The sequence below is a fragment of the Podarcis liolepis genome (genome assembly GCF_965112155.1).
Source record: "Podarcis liolepis genome assembly, chromosome: 4".
NCBI classification, from domain to species: Eukaryota; Metazoa; Chordata; class Lepidosauria; order Squamata; family Lacertidae; genus Podarcis; species Podarcis liolepis.
In genome coordinates this window covers 55069253-55090373 of record NC_139558.1, presented here as the reverse complement: position 1 = coordinate 55090373, position 21121 = coordinate 55069253, and the positions used below count along the sequence as shown (strand labels likewise).

General features: G+C 38.2%; 1 protein-coding gene and 1 long non-coding RNA gene across 34 annotated transcripts in view; one reads left to right on the top strand and one right to left on the bottom strand.

The window, feature by feature from the left end:
* LOC310705645 overlaps positions 1–11805 on the top strand; it is a 32209-nt gene extending 20404 nt beyond the window's left edge. The window contains exons 3-4 of the long non-coding RNA XR_014525421.1: positions 6524–6656; positions 11713–11805. This is a non-coding gene — a long non-coding RNA (uncharacterized lncRNA). The remainder of the gene's footprint in view (positions 1–6523; positions 6657–11712) is intronic.
* The window catches only part of SYNJ1 (synaptojanin 1), a 51554-nt gene that overhangs the window by 18597 nt on the left and 11836 nt on the right, over positions 1–21121 (bottom strand). For 18 of the 33 annotated variants that reach the window (XM_083500287.1, XM_083500293.1, XM_083500300.1 and 15 more), the window contains exons 5-15: positions 20506–20731; positions 18926–19009; positions 17857–17918; positions 11257–11353; positions 10714–10883; positions 9713–9794; positions 9089–9241; positions 6204–6369; positions 1966–2157; positions 1781–1865; positions 672–812 (exon numbers count right to left, since the gene is read on the bottom strand). In XM_083500287.1, the coding sequence (XP_083356413.1) occupies positions 672–812; positions 1781–1865; positions 1966–2157; positions 6204–6369; positions 9089–9241; positions 9713–9794; positions 10714–10883; positions 11257–11353; positions 17857–17918; positions 18926–19009; positions 20506–20731 (1458 nt within the window). Of the gene's footprint in view, positions 1–671; positions 813–1780; positions 1866–1965; positions 2158–5317; positions 5342–6203; positions 6370–9088; positions 9242–9712; positions 9795–10713; positions 10884–11256; positions 11354–17856; positions 17919–18925; positions 19010–20505; positions 20732–21121 lie in introns of all 33 variants that reach the window. The other 15 variants (XM_083500290.1, XM_083500292.1, XM_083500294.1 and 12 more) reach the window with 2 other exon arrangements.

Below are 21121 nucleotides of genomic sequence, written 5' to 3'. Positions count from 1 at the left end.
TGGAAGAAAGCAAATTATTACCCATTTTTCAGAAGTTCTCCTGCCAAATCACTTATGCATAATTCTTATTTTTCAGACAGGAAGTTGGTGAACTGGCATGGAAACAAATGAGCATAATTCAACAGTCGTGCAATGTACTATCAAGGGATACTGGCACTGAAGCCTTCTGCCAATTTACCATGGCAATCTGGCAAGTTTAGACTTCTGCAACTGCAAAGATTAACCAGGTTCCTACTTCAGCTTCAAACCCATATGCTTCAATTAATTCCTGCCAGGATCTTTTGCAGTGGAACCAGAATGGCAAAGGGCATGCCTCTATCTGTAACACCAACCATTGTTTATAAGGGTTTTCAGATTATAGTCAAACAAGACAATGCTTCTCCTGCCACTAGCAAATGACTTCTGCTATTTTAAAAGCAGATATTAAACATGAACAAATCCATTCTCAAAGAAACATTTGCTTTCGACTATTATTAATTATTACTACTACTACTATTAATGTCTATACCGCTTTATATTTTAAAGAAAATATAGTTTCTTATGTTCCTAAGTCAGACGGTTGGTCCATCTAGTCTACTACTGTCTGCAACAGTTCTACAAGATTTTAGGTTAACATCACTTGTTTCACTTTAAATAACCTGAACTATGTTTCAGCATGTCAATTTACTGACCTGATAAATGGTGCATGTTGAGGTCTGATGAATACAAAAAGGCAAACACCCACCAACTGTTCTGAAGCCAGCAGAACATATTTGCAATCCCTGGAGATGGTCTTTTGCAATTCAGCAGCCCATAATTTTTGATTTGTTGTACTGCCAGTGTGGGAAAAAGAAAAGTTTTTACAGCATGCAAGTGCTCACAAACTTTGCCAAAGAGAACAAAGAGACTGCTCTTGTGTGTGTGCTACAATGAATACCAGATAATGTTAAAACAAAAACAAAAAATAAAAACTATATAGCAAGGGCAACTTGCAAGAACATTTTATCCAAATTGGAAATGAAACTGAGATTCAGCAGAGGGGAAGACTTGAAGAATTTTTTTTTTTTAAATGCTGTTCTCATTTCCTGCTGAGCAATAGAAGGAACACACATGGAAACCTCCCACACTCAAGCTAGAATCAAATTGTAACACCAATTCCTTGGATAGCTCAGTTGGTAGAGCAGGAGATTCAGTTGGTAGAGCAGGGTTGTGGGTTTGAGCCCCGCACTGCATTGCAGGGGGACGGGACTCTATGATTCTAAATCTATCAGAGTGCAAGCTTTGCACTGGAAAATGTTCAATCATGCCTCTGCAGCCTTATAGTACAGTAGGAATAAATATATAGCTGCCTTTTTAAAATACTTTAAAAAAGGAGGGCTGCATAGTTGAAGTCTGGTTCACAAAATAACCTTTTCTCATTTGACTTACTACTTTGGAGCCAGCACAAACCAATGTAGGGCTGCAATTCATAAGAAAGCATGCATAATGCTAAGTTCAACATTGCTTTTCTTAATAGTTTTGTGTCTCTCCCCCTCCCCAGGCCCCATCCCCACTTGCTATACTGCAAACTGTTCTGTGATGCTATTGGCAGTTTAAAAACTAGCTTGTGATATGTTGCATATGGGCTGCCAGTAGCAAAAAAGATTAAAGCCTCGCTAGACACCCAGACAAATCCTGTGTTCAAGCTTTGATGATTAGGTTTTGAAGTGTTTAGTACTGCAGTAAGCTTTCAAATAAATTTCGAAAGTTTGACAAAATCTGATTAACTTGCTTCTGTGGTTTCCATAGCAGTGACACTTACCTTGCACTCACAATGTTTCCTGCATTTAGCTCTACCATTTCCTCAAATCCTATAGCAAAGATGTCAATCGGCTTACTCCGTCGATCTGAATTAACATATGAGGTTTAGGTAATTACTTCAGAAGAACAAGAATCAGAATGGCTAAAAATCCAACCAAAACTGATTAACATGGTAAGGACTCTCACCTTGGAATTCACTGATGCCAGCTACCTTTGGTGCATCTAAAAGCCAGTCAGTGAGAGTCTGGTTTCTAAAGGCAATGCTTCGAAATTGCTTTCCGCCATTGACGTTCCATGTTCCAACACAAATGCGAATTTTTTTGGGCTTTGAATACTTATAAAAATTCTCACACATGCTCTTCAGTATTTTTGCTGATGCTACAAAAATATTAAGACTGATTTCCTTACACAGAAGTCAGCAAGTGACAGATAAGATTGTAAGCTTTACATTTTAAAAAGTCAAGATAACAATTTATTGAAAAGACATGCACTGCTCAGTTGATATAGTTCCATTTGTTTTTAAATGATAGTTCTCCTGATTATCCAGTATTATGTTTTGTGTATTTTGGGTATATATATTGTAATTTTTTGCTGTAAATTGTTCTGCGATCTTCAGGTGAAGGGCAGTATCTAAATTTAATAAATAATATGTTCTCTAAAACATTTAAAATTGGAATCCTTTTTATCTTTCATTTAGTTCTGTATAACGATAATCAATTCCCAACATGCTTTGCTCCATGTCTGAATTGTTCTTTGAATAGATGGGATCAAATGGAGTAAATTTATTTTAACAGTAACTTTTCAAATTAAGTTATCCATTGTATGTAATTAAACAGCCTATTAATCCAACTGTAATTATTTTAGGTTAAAATTGCTTGCACATGTACTGTACTTCAAACATGCACTTCATCATTTATCAAAGCAATGTTATTGAGACAGTTCTCCTCCCCCTTTCTTGAGGTGCAAATTGTGCCTTAACTTGTTTTTGAACTCTTAAGGGTTTGTTTCAAGTATATATTGTATGAACCAAGTCTTCTAACAAACTGTACAACACTGATGAGGAAACAGGTGGCAGCAGGGCTCTTTTAGCTTAAAAATTATCAAACAGCTACTCTCTCTAGATTAATCCGTTCAAGTTACATTGGTAGAAACTACTATTGGTTGAATCCAGAGGAATGCATGCATAGCTAGGCTGGTAAAATATGACTTTCCTTTCCCCTCCTCACCCCAATAGTCTTTCCAACCCCCTGTGAAGGTGCTCCCAAGAGTGCTTGCTAAATGGGGACGAGTTCCCATGCGTGGATGGTGCCTCTGTCTGATATTCAGATATTCTGCCCCTTTCCCCTCATTCCCCTTCACCACAACCCACACCATTCAGCAGACTCCCTCTAGGAGTGACAGCTTCCTAGTACAGGCTTTTCTCTGGATCAAACCCCGAATGTTTTCTCCATCTGTAGCCCATAAACCAGAATGAAGTCAAACTTCATAAATCAAGAAGCTAAAGCAAATCAGGAAAAAATACCAATAGAAGAAGCATGAACACCAGCTAGGTAGTTAATTCTGAATTCAGTAAGCAGGATCTTTGGGTTTTCTACTATGTCTACAAGTTTATCCCTTCTCTAATACAGAAAAACACATCAAGTCATTTCAGTGCTTTAATATCAACAAGAATGTTCATAAAGCTAGCATATAGGCAAAGAGGATATTGTGAATAAGTTCTTACACTGAACTGCTTCTCAGAGAGACTTCAGCTATTAAAATTTGACAATGTTTTAGGGATAAGGCAGTATTTTTAATATAAAAAAACTCAAAGCGGTTTACAAAATGAATAAAGCAATAAAATTATCAATGGAAAGTTAAAACCAGTTACTCAAAACAGACATTCAAAGCTAGCCTATGATTTATTAAGTATCTGTGTAATACTGAGAGTAAGTTTTTCAATCCATAACCGATTATGGTCTAACCTGCAGGTGATGTGGCACTCCAGATGATGTTGAGACTCCAACTCCCATCAGATCAAGCTGGAATTGCCAGTGGTTAGGACTGATGGGACTTTTAGTCCAACAATATCTAAAACACCACAGGTTAGCCCCCACCCCCTTCCATTACATTAGATCATGGTGCCTGGTGGTCTAAAAATACTGTAATGTAAAGAAACAAACTTCTAGACATCAATCTGTGCTGCCTCCACTCCTCTCAAGGGGGTGCAGGGAATAATGTGCCCAAGGCATCTGCAGAGCATGCCTCTCATCTTTATTGATTTCAGACATGCTGCAAGGGAAGATGTATGGGGAAGGACCATAGTTTTATGATAGGCATATGCTTTGCATGCAAAAGGTCCCTGGTTCAATCCCCAGCATCTCCAGTTAGGAATGGTGAACTTTCAGCTCAGGAAACCCCATAAGTTTTTTTCAAAAGAATTCTGAACACAACTTCTGCATCAGTATGGGAGGTAGGTTACAAAGCTCAAAAGGCACCTTGGCAGAAACTAGAATACATGGCTAGGCAGAAAGCAAAGACATCCCAATGCCACTTCCACTCTATTTTTAAAATAGTGGGACCTGTCACTCATACAGTTCCCATCCCAGGCCAACATTCCTACTGTTCATGCCTGTGCTGACAAACCACACCTGGTCAAGTGTGTCCTTCACCCACCTCCCACGCCCCCCAATCAGAATCTTTGGATCTGTGTTGGAAAGCAACATATGAAGGAACATGCAAGGGACTTGCAAGCAACCATTTCTCAATGTCTTGCAACCCAATATTTCAAAGCTATTTTCTGTGTTGCGAAAGGTCCCCAGTTCAAGTCTCAGCATCTGCATCTGCATGTAGAGCTGGGAAACACTCCTGTCCAAATATCTAAGATGCCACTGCCAATCAGTAAAGACAATACGGAGCTAAGACCACCCAATGATTTAACTCAGGTGGAATCTGCACCTATGTTTAGGGGTAGGCATCCCCCTGCATCCCCCCCCCATAAAAAGCACTGTGCAGGACCATATGAAAACAGAAGGAGGACCCTATTCTCTTTCTTCCTCCTCAAGGCTTGCAGAGAGGTCTGACCTGCCAGCAAACCACTCTATGAGTGCATAAGATGACGAAGTAGCCTGCCACTTTTCATTTGAAGTGGCTTGTAGTGCATCTCACTGCCAACCAAATACATAAAAGAGATTCTCCTGCATGGTGTATTTCAGAATGAGGGGGAAAAAGAGAAGAAGAAGAAGAAGAAGAAGAGTTTGGATTTGATATCCCGCCTTTCACTCCCTTTAAGGAGTCTCAAAGCGGCTAACATTCTCCTTTCCCTTCCTCCCCCACAACAAACACTCTGTGAGGTGAGTGGGGCTGAGAGACTTCAAAGAAGCGTGACTGGCCCAAGGTCACCCAGCAGCTGCATGTGGAGGAGCGGAGACGCGAACCCGGTTCCCCAGATTATGAGACTACCGCTCTTAACCACTACACCACACTACACCACACCACACTACACCACAGAGAAAGTTAACATGATAACATTTCATCCCAAATGGGTGCTATACTATACCTGATTGCAATGATTGCTCTGAAACTATGGATGCATTTGGAGAAAAGAAAAGAAATTAGTTGAGGTGTTATATGTTAACCAAGCAACCGTTTAAGTTTCCAGGACACTTTAGGCACCCTTTTATGTGTCAACTTTGAACAGTTAGATCACGTTGCTGCGTAATTACACCACTCACTCTTAAACATCTAGACACTATGAAGCAGTTCCTAACTTTAGCTTCTCATGTATTAGTCCATTACTCCACAATGACTTTGTAATGCCACACGCCCCTGAAAAGAACTGCAAAATTTTGTTTACCAAGCTTTGCAAGTACCATTGAGACTCCCAAAACAGATTATCTAGATGCTCAAGCTTTAAAGTATAAGCATTTATTGTTATACATGTTCTTAAGATATTTAACAATGAATGCATAAAGAAATGCATATTATCTAATAAATCTAATTAGGAAAGTATTCATTCCTTTATCCTACTAGATTCTTCAATAGTAGTAATCCAAAATTGTTAGTTTAAAAAGAGCAGACTAACTATAAACAGATTGCTATTAAGATGACATTAATAATAGTTTTACTTGAACACAGAATGTATCAGGATGGATCCAAAAACCGCAAGAAGAAAGAAAATGGATGCTAGTGATGGCCCACAAGTGCTAGCAGAAAAAATTGTGCAGTGATGGAACAAGAAGGCTCTAAAGCAGTTCTCACCCTTCTGCAAGAGCCTGCACAAAGGGAAGAAAGTCTTTGCATTTAGGTGCAGTTTTCTTACACAATGCAACAGCACAAGGTGTAAAACAACTCCTTTGCAAGTGCAGAAGGGCAGCTTTGGATCCAACCACAGCATTATTAGTACTAATTGTTGCCATATAAATTAAGAACCTAGAAACACATACCACGTAAACTGCCGGTGGTTAAGAGAGCCCGTGCTTTGTCTGCTAAATCACTATTTAGGGTATTTCCCAACAACAAAACGTCAATAGCTTCCTGCTTTGAGCTATCAAAAAAATTATTTTGAATTGTTCTGGTCACTGAACGTGCACCATCCTTCAGCTTTCCAGCCTGTTAGGGAGGAATATGTATAAATATTTTATCAAGTTACTTACAGAACACTGGCAAATAGCATACAGTTTTAGGCTGTAATCTACTAATAACAAGCTGGTATTAAACCAATTTCATTTCTGTTTATGCTGCAGTATAATTTCTTTTTTTGCAGGATGAGAATATAAACACAACTCAAGGAATTTTGCAGAGAATGGGAGGCGGACAGAAGTCACACAGAGCAGCCATGCAATACTTTGCCTTTACCCAAAATAGTGAGGTGTGTACAAGCACTGGGCACACACAAGGTATGTATATATTGCATGCAAATATATTTTAGAAATGTGCTTTAAAAATATCCAGTCCTTTTAAATGCTCTATTTTTACAGGAATTGTCACTTCTGCTATGGAATGAGTAACAATCAAAGCACATATTGAGTGGCAATATACAGAGCTTTATTGACACATTAATGTGTATGGAAATACTATACACAAATCAATATGCTATGATAATATGTATATTATATGCATGTGTACTGGTACATATCCATATGCACAAAATAAAAATATACCAGCTGAATAAATTGAAATTGCATTTCTATCTACCCAATCATTACGTTTTAGAAATCAGGCTAGCTATGCTGTATGCTCAAAAATCTACTTTTGGCTGCTGTCTATTTTGCTGCTGATTTATATGTTACAAGTGCTGCATGTATATTTTGAAACTGAAGACTTCCAGCTCATGAGGACTGCTGCCTGCAATGAAGGGGATTTGGGCTTGGGTTTTTCAAACAGTCCGTCATGCCAAAGGACTTTTGCCACTGAAAGGAAAATTCAAAACCAGTTTGTGATATGGCATGGGGATATGTTCAATGTCAAATACTCTACTGAGCATGACAAGCCCTTAATCCTGCTTGAACTAGTTCTTTAGTTCACAGGCAGTATTTTTGAAAGAAAACCCACACATATAATAACCAATTAACTCTATTTAAAAATGCCATTAGGTTCAGTATAGGAAAATCTAGTCACTAAAACCAAATCTTTAGCATTTTGTACCTTCAATAAGTTGGGTCGCGATACATATTTAAACACTTACAATGTTCAACATTTAGCAGTATTCGGGAATTACACTCACCAATTACATATCAGGTAAATAATTGAAATGAACCAAAAGGAAAGCAAAAGAAAAGTTAGTTAAGATGTTAAATAGTAACATAGCACTTAAAATTTGAAATAATCACTGTTAAACACACATTTCAAGTTAGTTGTAGTTTGAAAAGGTGAATACAATTAAGATTAAACTGCAGAGGTTTCACCCAGTTGAATCACTGCATGCACGTAACAACTTCTGTGTGTGCAGTGGAACTTCCCTTCCCACTCTTACTCTTGCACCGCTCCCAAATCTGCTCTGGATAGTTGGGGGGGGGGGCCAAAACAGTTCTGGGAAGCGCATGGAGACGAGAGGGAAGGGAAGCTCTGCTGCACTAGCAGATTCAGTCTATGGACACAATGAGTTAGTTGGATACAACCCATAAGAAACCACCATTCCCACATGCAAAGTACTAACAGACAAAAACCGGCAATGAAAATATTGTAAAACCTGCTGTTTAACACTTGTGCCCGGGAAAGATACAATTCTTCAAGGCCACAAGCAAAATACATAGAAAACCATAGCTAAGAATACTGTATCAAATTCTGTTGTGTGATATAACACACAACCTAGGGCTGAGTGATATCTAGTTTACAACATTGTGATATGTCACCAGCTAAATATCACAATATATTGATATAAGGATGGAACTATGTAGAAGCGAACAGTAGGGCTTGGTGATATCTGGTTTTCAATCTTGTGATATATCACCAGCTAAACATGGTGATATAGCAATATATCACGATGTCTGAAATAAGAATGGAGCTCTGTAGAGGCATTGGCTGGCTTCAAGGGTTTTCCTGCATTGTGATATTCGCCGGTGCCTGCTCTTGTGATTTGCTGCCTCCTGAATGAGGCAGGGGAGAGCCGAGCTGGCTGAGTTAACAGGGGCTGAAGGAATTGAAAGAAGGATTGGCTGGCTTCACAGTTTTTCCCACATTGTGATTTTTGCATAGCACACGTGCACACACACATCATGATTCACGATATATTGCCAGGTCAAAAATTATGGAACTGATATCACAATACAGACTTCAAACTGGTTTTGGATGATATATCGATATATCACTCAGCCCTAATACACACGCTACCCAACTAAAGGCAACTTGCATGGAACTCTAGGTTTGAGTACTGGCAACTACCAGCTACTAGTGCCTGTGTCAGCATCACTATTGCTTTTTGTATCAGCAGAAATTTTTTTGGCACTTGAACTTGAATGAAATAACTCTAAAATAATATCAGGACTAATAAGTTACTGTGGGGTTCAAGGTAATAGCTTCATCTACAAAACCTAGGAATAAACCTTGATTTTTGGCTCAGACATTTTAGATAAACTTTGGATAAATGAGTAAAGTTAAATAAAGCACTGCAGGGAATGAAGTGAGTGAAGTTTTTAGTTGAAACATGAAGATTCAAGACTAGTAGATAAAAACAGAGCCCGCTTCAACATTCAGTAGAAAACAGTGAGAAATAATGGAAAACTCATACCCAGACACTTAAAAGATTGGAAAATAACAGTTGTAAACAAGAACACTATTTGGCCCTTGAGAATTACAATATTCAAATTTTACTACTAAAAACATTACTTACCTTCGCTTTTCCTTCAAGAGCTCCAGTTCCAGCATATATTTTACTGACTGAGTCACCATTAACAGACCACATGGAGCGAAAAACTTCCTGGAATCGAGTAACCAATTGAGGCTTTTCAGCTAAACCTAAAACTTCTAGCTGTTTTGACAGCATCTGCAAAAATGTGGAAGGCAAAACCAAAGGTAAATACAAATCTGTATTAAAACATTTTATTTTTGAAAGCTTTCATTTGCTTTGGTTTTCCCTTTTTTCTGGTTAAGAAACTATAGATTATACAGTTTAAATTGATATAAAGCTATCAGTGGACAAGGCACTTTACAGAATAATATAAGAAATAATTATGATTGTATCCAACACTGCTGTTCTGCTTGTGCAACCAACTTCCTCTTGTGCAATAAAAATTCCCCTACTCTTGCCAGCAGCCCCTTGTGTACTCTCAAAATCTGTTGCAGAGGGTTGGGGGGACCTTCTGAAGCAGATTTTGAGGACATGCAGGAAGAAAAGAGGAAGAAGAAGGCCCATAGTGTGAGAGTAACACAGGTCAAGCAACACCTGAACAGTATGTGAACTTTTCAAATGTCAACATTAAAACACTTCTAAAATATAATACCTTTATATTCTTACCTCTAAGCCAACAAATGCCTGCACAGAATTTGTTCTATCCAGACAATCCAAGCAGTTTGTTCTTATAGTACCACTTTGAGTTCTGTGCCAAGTATACAACAAACACACAATTTTAAAATTGCACACAACACACAAAACTTTAAACAAAACTTTAACCAAGGTACTAAACAGAAGTATGATCATTAGCCAAATACCTATCAACACAAGCTTTACCCACTATTTTACCCACTAGGTTTTTGGAGTTAAAAAAATAAAAAAAGCCATGCCATAGCACATTCAGATGTATTCGTTTATTTTAATAAATGAATAATTTTGAATAATGTTCTACTTTTTAAAAAAGGAATGGTATTTTGAAAAAACAACAATGATTAAATGACTTCATAAGAACTCAACTTAAAGGCCAAAAAACACACTGTCAGATTTCACTCCACGTCCCCCACTGCAATCAATGCATTTTAGAAACAGTACAGTGCCAAAAGACTCTAATTTCCACTACCCCCTTTTAACTGGCTCTATGGAAATTCAAAATAAATACAAAATAATTCTGGCTTGGTAGTAAAAAATGTAGCTTTTGCTTTTTGCTTGAAGCTATGGCTTTATGAAAATGTATCAGACCATTCCTAAAGCTCAGCACTTTGGTTTTAAGGCTAGGGTGATCACATGCACACACACACCCATATGAATAGCTCCTTTACTTGGTTTTAACACCGGTTTAACATTACTGCACTAAGATTAACCACGTATTAATCAGAACTTTCTTCAAACCCTGGTTAAATTTGGTGCAGGTGCCACACCAAACTGATTAAAGCAAAGAAGTGAAGGGAAGACAGAATTTTCATTGTGGATATGTGCTACAGCTGCAGCATGTTCAGTCATTTCCCTCATAAATAAGTAGTCTCAACTTTTTTTATTAAAAAAGTAGTTCCCCTTTTCTGACTCTTCTTTCATTTCTAAAAGTGCTAAACCAGCTGTATCTGGTAACAGAAGACAAGTATCCAAACCTTTGAACTTCGTTTCCATCGAAGTAAAAAAATCCACACTCTAAGAATTTCTGGATCTGTGGTTTAAGAACGCTATGTAGTTTTTCTGCCTTTCCACCCTTGACCATTTGATGATAGTCAAAGTTCACCATTTTGATGTCATCAGCATGTTCAGAAGCTTTCAAATGGCTCTGAGGAAGTTGGTGGAAGAAAGGAGAAACAAATATATTAGTAACAAATGGGATATAGATGTCATGGAACAAAATTTTGGTAGTAGCAAAAAATGTGATACTGCCAATTGGTTTTAACAGCTATTCTGGTTTTAACATCTATTCTGTTATTGCAATATTTGTAATATATTAATTTCTAGACAGAGCTAGGCTTGAAGAAAATTACATTTGAAGTGGTCCTTAATCAGCTTTTGATTTACAAAATCACATTCTTTTATTAAAAGCCAAATAACACAACATTAATGAAATTACTTATATACTGAAACTGAGATAATTATTTGCCATTTATGAGACAAGATTTTCCTTTACAAAATAGGTCTAGATCATATTTTACCTGAAAGGCTTTGCTGAGCATATGCTCCCCCTCTTTTGAGCCAAGAAGATTCACAATTATTTGCTTGCCATATAGATTTTTAAGGGTATGAAAGTGCCTACAAGGTAGGGGGAAATCTATTATTATTGGATCTAGTAAATAGCATCTTTAAATCAATGAATGGAATACACACATCATGTTTAACCACTTATATTGAAAAGGCAAAAGAGCAGCTAAAAGGATGAATGAAATTATGAAATCATCCAGAAGAGAAAACCCAAAACCAGTATAAGAATTGTGACAACTTACATACAATGTAGAATTCACTCCTAACACAGATGAATCCCACTCAACAGAAAATGGAAATATGGCTTTTAAGTTCATAAGAATCTCATTTTAAACCTTTCATTTGTTACTTTAGTTTAACAATGTACATGCTACCCTTTAGTTACTGGTATTATTTCATCCCGTTCCCAGTGGGTCACTCATGCATTTAAGAACTTCGTGGAAATATTGCCTACTAGAGTACTCAAAATGAATAGCTCCTGCTGGAAGGAAGAAAGGACTTTTTTTTTTTTTTTTAGCAATCATAGTCACTGCTTTAATTTCCATTCCATTTTTTTTTTTTTTATAAAATTTTTATTGGTTTTACAAAATTTTTGAGAAAAACAGACAAACACTAAAAATGACAAACATACACGTATAGTTTCAAACATATTTTCATAAACCTCTTTTCTTAGACTTCCCCATACCCCCCCTCTCTGCATCCCAATGTCCAAAATTCAACTAGCAACTTCCAATTGTAACTTTCCAATCTTTATCATCTTAGTCCTCTTTTATAGTCTAACCTTGTATCCCTGTACCCTTTTGCTTCTGGAAACCATAACATTTTAGCATTCATTAAGATTATAGTAGTCCTTAAGATAACTTTTAAATTTTTTCCACTCTTCTTCCACCGTCTCTTTTCGTTGGTCACGGATTCTGCCTGTCATCTCGGCCAGTATCATATAGTCCATCACTTTCATCTGCCATTCTTCCACAGTGGGTAAATCTTGTGTCTTCCAACACTTTGCGATGAGTATTCTTGCTGCTGTTGTAGCATACATGAAAAAAGCTCTATCTTTCTTTGTCACCAGTTGGCCGACAATGCCCAAGAGAAAGGCCTCTGGTTTTTTAGGGAAGGTACATTTAAGTACCTTTTTCATTTCATTATAGATCGTTTCCCAGAAGGCCTTAATCTTCGGGCATGTCCACCAAAGGTGATAAAAGGTACCTTCAGTCTCTTTACACTTCCAACATTTGTTATCGGGCAAGTGATAGATTTTTGCTAGCTTGACTGGGGTCATGTACCACCTGTATACCATTTTCATAATGTTTTCCTTTAAGGCATTACATGCCGTAAATTTTATACCGGTGTTCCATAACCATTCCCAGTCAGCTGACATAATGTTATGTCCAACATCCTGAGCCCACTTAATCATAGCCGATTTAACTGTTTCATCCTGTGTGTTCCATTTCAACAACAAGTTGTACATTCTAGATAAATTCTTAGTATTGGGTTCTAACAGTTCGGTTTCTAATTTTGATTTTTCCACCTGGAAACCGATTTTCCTGTCCTGTTTAAAAAATTCCATTATTTGACGATATTGGAACCAATTTTCTACTTTATGCTTCAATTTCTCCTGACTTTGTAGTTTGAACTTATCTCCATCCTGTTCTAAAATTTCCCAATACTTCGGCCATCCGACCTCCATATTGAGTTTCTTCACTGCTTTAGCCTCCACTGGTGAGACCCATCTAGGGGTTTTGTTTTCCAATAGATCTTTGTATCTTATCCAAACATTAAACAATGCTTTTCTAACAATGTGATTTTTAAAGGCGCTGTTAACTTTATCATACCAAAGATATGCATGCCAACCAAAAGCATTATTAAAACCTTCCAGATCCAAGATGTCCGTGTTCTCGAGGAGCATCCATTCTTTCAGCCAGCAAAAAGCTGCTGCCTCATAGTACAATTTTAGGTCCGGCAGGGCAAAACCCCCTCTTTCTTTAGCATCTGTCAATATCTTAAATTTAATTCGGGGCTTTTTGCCCTGCCAGACAAATTTCGAAATGTCTTTGTGCCACCTCTTAAAACATTCCATCTTGTCAAGAATCTGCAAGGTCTGAAACAAAAATAACATTCTAGGCAATACATTCATTTTGATTACTGCAATTCGGCCTAACATTGACAATTTCAAATTTGACCATATTTCTAGATCTTTTTTAATTTCTGACCAACATTTTTCATAGTTGTCCTTATACAAATTCACATTCTTAGATGTTAAGTAAACCCCTAGATATTTCACCTTCTTTACCACAGTCAAACCTGTTTCCTCTTGAAATTTCTCCTTTTCCATATCTGTTAAGTTTTTCCCTAAAACTTTGGTTTTTTGCTTGTTCAACTTAAATCCAGCTACCTGGCCAAACTGTTGTATTATTTCTAAAACCTTTTTCGTACTAGTGTTTGGCTCTTACAAAGTCAATACTAGGTCATCTGCGAACGCTCTTAACTTATAATGTTTAGCTCCGACCTGCACACCTTTGACCTGCTGGTCATTTCTTATCATGTTCAGCAACACCTCCAGAACTGAAATAAAAAGTAATGGGGAAATCGGGCACCCCTGTCGTGTTCCTTTTTCTATCTTAAGTTCCTCAGTCACAACATTGTTTACAATCAGTTTAGCTTTTTGTTCTGAATATATTGCAGCCATACCATTCTCAAAACCCCGGCCTACCCCCATCCCATGAAGATTCTTCTTCATAAAACTCCAAGAAATATTGTCAAAGGCTTTCTCCGCATCCACAAAAATCAATACTGCTTTAGTGTTTATATTCACCTCTAGCTTTTCCAGAATGTCTATTACATTCCTTACATTGTCTGCCAGGTGTCTTTTAGGGAGAAAGCCTGCTTGGTCCTTATGAATCTTCTCCATCAAAACTCTTTTAAATCTTTTTGCCAAAATGTCTGCAAAAATTTTGTAATCCACATTAAGGAGTGATATTGGGCGGTAGTTCTTGAGTTGAGTCTTTTCAGTCTCTGACTTTGGTATGAGTGAAATATATGCCTCTTTCCACGATTCAGGCGCCCTTTTTCCCTCAAGGATCTCATTACAAACTTCTCTTAGTGGTTGAGTCAACCATTCCTTCAGCGATTTGTAGTATCTGGAAGTCAGTCCATCTGGTCCCGGAGATTTGCCCAGTTGCATATTCTGAATGGCAGCCTCTATCTCTTGTTCTGAGATTCTCTGGTTCAAGTCCATCTTGCTTTGATGAGAGATATTTTGTAATCCATATTTTCCAAGGAATTTATCTATATCTTCTTCATTTTGCGGGCCTTGAGTGTAGAGTTTTTTGAAATAACTTAAAAAGCAATTTCTGATTTCATTGGGTTTAGATATATTCTTTCCATCCACCTCAAGGCTTGTAACTGTATTTAGTTTCTGCCTTTTCTTCAGTTGCCATGCCAACAGTTTACCACATTTATTTGCTGATTCAAAGGTCTTTTGCTTCATTTGCTTTATCTTCCATTCAATCTCTTGGTTCATCAATTCCATGTATTGTGTTTGATATAGCTTAATCTCTCTTAAAATGTCTTGAGACTTTGGTTTTGTTCTTAATTTCCTCTCTCCTTCCTTTATCATTTCCAAAATCTTCTCTTTTTTCTCATTTTGTTTTTTCCTCTTTATTGAATTTTGTTGAATCAAAAATCCTCTCATGACCGCTTTGCTTGCATCCCAGATCACTCTTTTCTCCACGTCGGTCCTCAAATTTATTTCAAAATAGTCTTTTAGAGTCTTTTGGGCCTTCGTGAGAATCTCCTTATCACAAAAGAGGGTGTCATTCATTCTCCATCTAAATTGACCAGTTATTGTGAGTTTCATCTCCATCTTCACGGCGTTATGGTCGGAGCAAGTTTTTGGGCAGATTTCCACTTTCTTAATCTTTGGAGCCATTCCACTAGTAACCCAGATTTGATCGATTCTGGTCCAGGTCATCATTGCTTGGGAGAAAAAGGTTCCCTCTCTCTCCAGAGGGTTCCTTGTTCTCCAAATGTCTATCAAGTCCATGTTTTCAGTCATTTCGAAAAAAGTCTTAGGGAGTCTCCCTTCTTTGGTGACTGTTAGTCTTTGTGCCTTGTCCATATTGGTGGAGACCACGCCATTCATGTCTCCCATGATTATCATATTGTAATCCAAATAATCCATCAACGTTTCATGAAGTCTCTTAAAGAAGTCGGATTTACCTTCATTTGGTGCATAAATTCCAACAACTAGAAATTTTTCTCCTTGTACTTGTATTTCCACAGCCAGATATCTCCCTTGTTCATCTTTGAATATCATTTTTGGAGCCCATTTCTCTTTCACATATATTACAACTCCTCTCTTCTTGACTTTGTCTGATGAAATAAATTCTTGTCCTAGCCTTTTGTTTGTAAGTAATCTCCTGTGGGCTCTAGTTATATGAGTTTCTTGTAAGCATATCAAGTCCAGTTGTTCTCTATTTAATACATGAAATACTTGTCTTCTCTTCAAAGGCCCATTGAGCCCATTACAATTCCAACTAAGGAATTGCAGAGCCATCTTTCTATTTTTCTGAGGCTCCTCCAACAGCTCCCAGTTGTTGCTCTTCTTCTGATGGTGGTGGTTTTTGTCCAAACGAGAGATTCAGGATGTCCAACGCTCTCCTCTGTTCTGCAAGTGCGTCCACCGTCCCCTTCTGTAGATCCTCCTGGTATCTTGCCAAAAATTTGTCTTTATCTTGAATTGTCTTTATTTTCACCTTGTTTGCCTTGTAATCAAATGACAGCCCTTGTGGGAATTCCCACCTGAAGCGGATAGAGTTTTTCTTTAATAAAAGGGCTAAGTCCTTATAGAAGTTTCTTAAGTCCAGAATGTATTTTGGGATGTCTTTGAAAATCTGTACAGCTGAGTTTCCAATTTGCAAGGCCTTTTCAAAGTGTAGTCCCAATATTTTGTCTCTTTCCTCCTTGGATCTGAGTGTGATCAAACAGTCTCTCGGGGTCTTTCTGTTTTGCTTTTTGCCCAATCTAAAGGCAGTCGTAATTTTGAATTCGTCTTCCTGGAGGTCCCAACAGTCCACAAACTCCCGTGTCAAGTATTCCACAAGGTTGTCTCTTTCATTCTCCGGAATCAGTCTTATTTTTAAATTTCTCTCTTTCCTCTGTAACTCCCACAAGGCCAAAGTTGCATCATGCTCATAGACCTTCTTGGCGATCGGCTCTAACTTCTCCTGTGTCTCTCCCGCAGTAGCTTTGGCGTCTTCGGCAATTTGGCGCGTAGTGGCGTTTTCCTCCACCAATTTATTTATAGATTCTGTATTCTGGTTTAATCTTGCTGAAATTTCTGTTAGTTTTAGTGTATTCTCTGAAGTCTGTTTTGTCAGAGACTCCAGAGTTTGATTTATCTTGAGCAGAGCATCTGTCACAGCTTCCATGGAGACGGCTGCTCCTTTGTCTTGCCCTGTTGTTCCTGTTGATCCAACTGTTGCGCCTGAAATTGAGCCTCTTTTCTTTACCTGTAGCTGCTGCAGCTGTTGTTGTTGTTGCTTGGTTTTGGCTCTTGTGACTATCTCCTCTTGTGCGCCACTCATGTCAAGGTCAGTTCCCATGGGATTTATTCTCCCTTGGAAAATTCCACTGTCTTAGGCCGTGCCGGACCTCACTTTGTCCTCTAGAGGGAGCAAATCAAAATGGCCATAGAACAAAGTTTCCAAGTATAGAAACAAAGGAGAATGTCCAAAATGTAAAAAGGGAGGTTAACACAATCAAAGTCAGTATTACTAAAAACTTGTTACTTCAGATTGCCACAGTTGCCCAATTTATGCTACTTCTTCTTGTATTGTACAGTAGCCAGGCACTGTGGAAACTTTGTATCAAGGTATCACTTCACAGGGAAAAGTCAGTTCAGTGTGGTACAAAGGCAGACCGTTTCGTTTTCAGATGGATGAGACAGCAGAGGTTTTTTTACTTCCAACAAATCATGCAGTTGTTGTTCAAATTCACCTCCCCTCTGCCCTGCTAGCTAGAGGGGAGATCAAAGGGTCTAAATGTCCGGTTAAGCTAATCAAAGAGCAGATTTAAACGGATGCAGGTTTAAAGCTCCGTTGCTTTCACTTTCATGCAGTCGGGGGGAGGCAGACTTCCTTTGTTTAGATCTCCCCCGTTTTTAGCCCAATTTTTGAAATTTAAAGGGTCCCGATTATATTTCAGCTCTTACTCACGGGGATTCAGTCCAAATTTTCTTTTCAGGAAGGAATCGGCGCTCTCCGCTTATGGCGACGCGGCTTCACTTCGCAGGCTGGGTAGCGACTCTCAGCACCGCGCTCACTCCCGATGTCGATCCGTAGCCTTTAAAAAGGCTCTTTCACGGTACCGGGGGGCGCAAAGGTGCCCACCGAGTCTCCTTGTTCTCAGGCTTCAGCGCCTGGGATTTTAAGGGTCCCCCGCTTGCCGTAGCGGGTAAGACCCGAACTTGCGAAGCAGTCCTTCTCCGGAGCTCGGAGCTAGGACCGCCATTAAGCGCTGGCACCGACCGGAAGTCCGGAAGAAAGGACTTTTACCTGTCAAACGCTGGTGCATTTGCTTCAAATCCTCTTGACATTCTGACACGATGAGATCCAACCTGAGACGAAAGAATGTTCAAGTTTTTTAAAAAATTGCATGCATTATTGTTCCACAAACCTTTTGGATGTAATCAAATTTTATTAATAAAGCACTCAAATTATTACACTGTGCAGTAATTTTAAAAGACACAAGAGCATAGTGCTTCTGATTTTTTAAATTTTTCTTTCCTCACTTCTATTATAACACAGTGGTTCCTCAGTTTTTGAACGTCTCCGCTGACAAATGTTTCAGAACTTGAACGACGTAAACCCAGAAGTAAATGCTTCGGTTTTCGAACGCGCCTCGGAAGTTGAACCGGAAACGTGGCTTCTGTACTGAGTTTTCCATATTGAGATTTCCATTTTGAGTTTTTGATTTTCGAACGTTTCAGAACTCGAATGGTCTTCCGGAACGGATTATGTTCAAAAACTGAGGTACCACTGTACTTACAATCCAATCCTACCACTCCCACTCCCTGCTCCAAACGTTGATAGCTGGGGGAGTTAGGATGGTGAACATCTGTCTCCCTGCTGGCCTTCAACAGTGGGCCCTGCGACTAAAGATGCCCAAACTTTTTGGGGCAGAGACCACGACTCAAAGTGCCATGGATCTTTGGGTCCCTCAGCTGTGCAGCACCCCCACTCCAAGAAACTGTCCTCTCAACACACCCTGCCCCTCCCAGGGTTTCAGGTGCAGTGGTGGATCAACTGCTCCCAGCCAGGGTTTTGGATTGCTCTGTCAGGTACATTTCTGATCAATAAAAATAAAGAAAATCATATAAATCTAAGAGCCGACATAGTTTAAGGTCACTTGAGGCAAACAGGAATAGGCTTGAAGCCACTTTCACTCCTGCTGACCAAACAGTTGCAATTTAAACAATGTTTTCCTACTATGTCCTACATGACACTGATTTGTATGTATAACATGTTCTCCTTAAACTACTGAGCTTTGATTCTTGAAAAAGGTGGTAGAAGACTTCAACTAATATGGGGAAATGCAATTTGAGAAAAGATATAGTCCTCATACTTGTAAGCCAGGTTGCTCCCAAAATAATGGAACAGATCCACGGATTTGTATAAAGGATGACACACATTCATCTAGAAATATCACCTGTTGGAGAAATAAAATTTATTGTATTAGTTGTCTTAAGCAATTACCGTATTTTTTGCACCATAACACTCACTTTTTTCCTCCTAGAAAGTAAGGGGAAATGTCTGTGCGTGTTATGGAGGAAATGCCTACGGGTGGCATGCCTACGGATTTTCCTCCTCTAAAAACTATGTGCGTGTTATGGTCGGGTGCGTGTTATAGAGCGAAAAATACGGTAGTTACCTTATGCAGAAACTTTGTTCAAATTATTCCATGCCATTTGCCCACACATTAAAACTTATTCTGACCCAACATCATCTAAGGCCAAAAAAAAAGAAATTTGAAAGCTTTGGACCAAGGTTGCTCCAATACAAAGTGATTTTAATGAAAAAAATGAGATCATTTTCTAGCTACATAATCTATCTATTAATCCATATGAAATAGGCAACTGTGGAAATAATATATTGTGATAAATGATGGCTTACAGTATACAGGCAATTAGTGTAATACTAATCTGTTCTGTTGGATCTCAGTGACAGCAGCAGAATATTTTATATTTTATGTTCTTCTTTATGTTATGTTTTGATTTTATGAAACCCCTGTTGTACATTGCTTCAAAATGCTTAAATGTTAAACAATTAATACATTTTGTAAATATATAAAAGCTGAGGCTGCTGAACAGACTTTTGGGTTGGGGTGTTATTTAGGGTTTTTTGTTGGCACAGGGAGTGTTGTCACTGATTTTTGTATATTTTGATTTTTTTTATATCTTTATTTTAGACTTTATGATGATTTAATAATAACAATAACAACAACAATAATACAACAATTGTGTGATTTGGTTGTGTCCTTTTAGATGTTTTATTGCTTATGACTACTTTTGTTATTTTGTAATTATGTATTTTTTCATGCTGTAAGCCACATTGAGCATTTATCTATGGAAAGGTGGCTTACAAACAACATTATGTATGTATGTATGTATAAATAAATAATGTATATTTTCTATACCATGGCTTAGTGAATGCTGCAGAAAAAAACTGGGGAAGAGCAAAGCAGCCACCACCACATCCCTGAGAACCTGTGCAGCCAGGCATCCATGCTAAACCATGGCTTGGATTAGTATGTCATGGGAAATGTGCTGATGTCTACTATTAAGATTGGAAGGATGAGATACGCACATCTGTCTCAATAATGGTTTTTTAGTTTTAACAAAGGGGTAGATCTGAATTGTGGAAACAGTCCTCATTTTCACCAACTGAGCATTACCATTCCATAACATGGTTATGATACAAGAAGTGCAACCTGTCTACCACAAATGTAGGTTTGGTAGCCAATGTGTTCAAGACTATTATATACAAAATAACTGCAGTTGGCAGCAGGTAGAAATCAAGTTGGGATAGCCTTATGTGCTAAATATGTAAACTAGATGTCACGCCTTGTACCAAGCAATGCATAACCCCTATTTGTATATTTTAGTGAGAATAATGCAAAGCAGTAATATAGTGCATAGGTCATACCTGTTCAGTTTCAACAAAATTTGCCACATGACCATCATCATTTGTTCCTCTAACATTAAATCTGGTCCCAGCTCGTTCACAGCTTAACCGTGAAATGATGCAAGCCTTTGCTTGCTTGTGAGCTGCATAAATTGTTCTGATCTCCACTCCTCCACACATGAGACGCAACAGCCATTCATCACAGTTGACTCCATAATGTTTAAGATGAATGTGCAGTGATTGATTCCTATTGAAGAAGTGATTCAGATTAACATTAGCTGGAGGAATTTCAATATAAAATATGAAGCATCAAAGACTAAAATATAATTGTAAACATAATGGCATGCATATATAAGCAAGTATGCTTAAGTGGAACACAGAGCCATTTTAAACAATTCTAAATTATGCAAGTCTTCTGTAATGACTTTCAAAGCAATAAACATAGTCCAGGAAAGATTAAGGGAAAAGGTAAAAACAAACATTCAGCAAATTACATTTCAGAAAGTCCAGTTTCACTAGGCTGGCTAACCAGCACATTCTAGTAGCAAAGTGGCAGCATAAAGAGACATCATAAATTAGAATTTCTCACAGTGCAAGCTTCCAGTTTCAGAGAAGATACTGGTTATTGAACTACAGA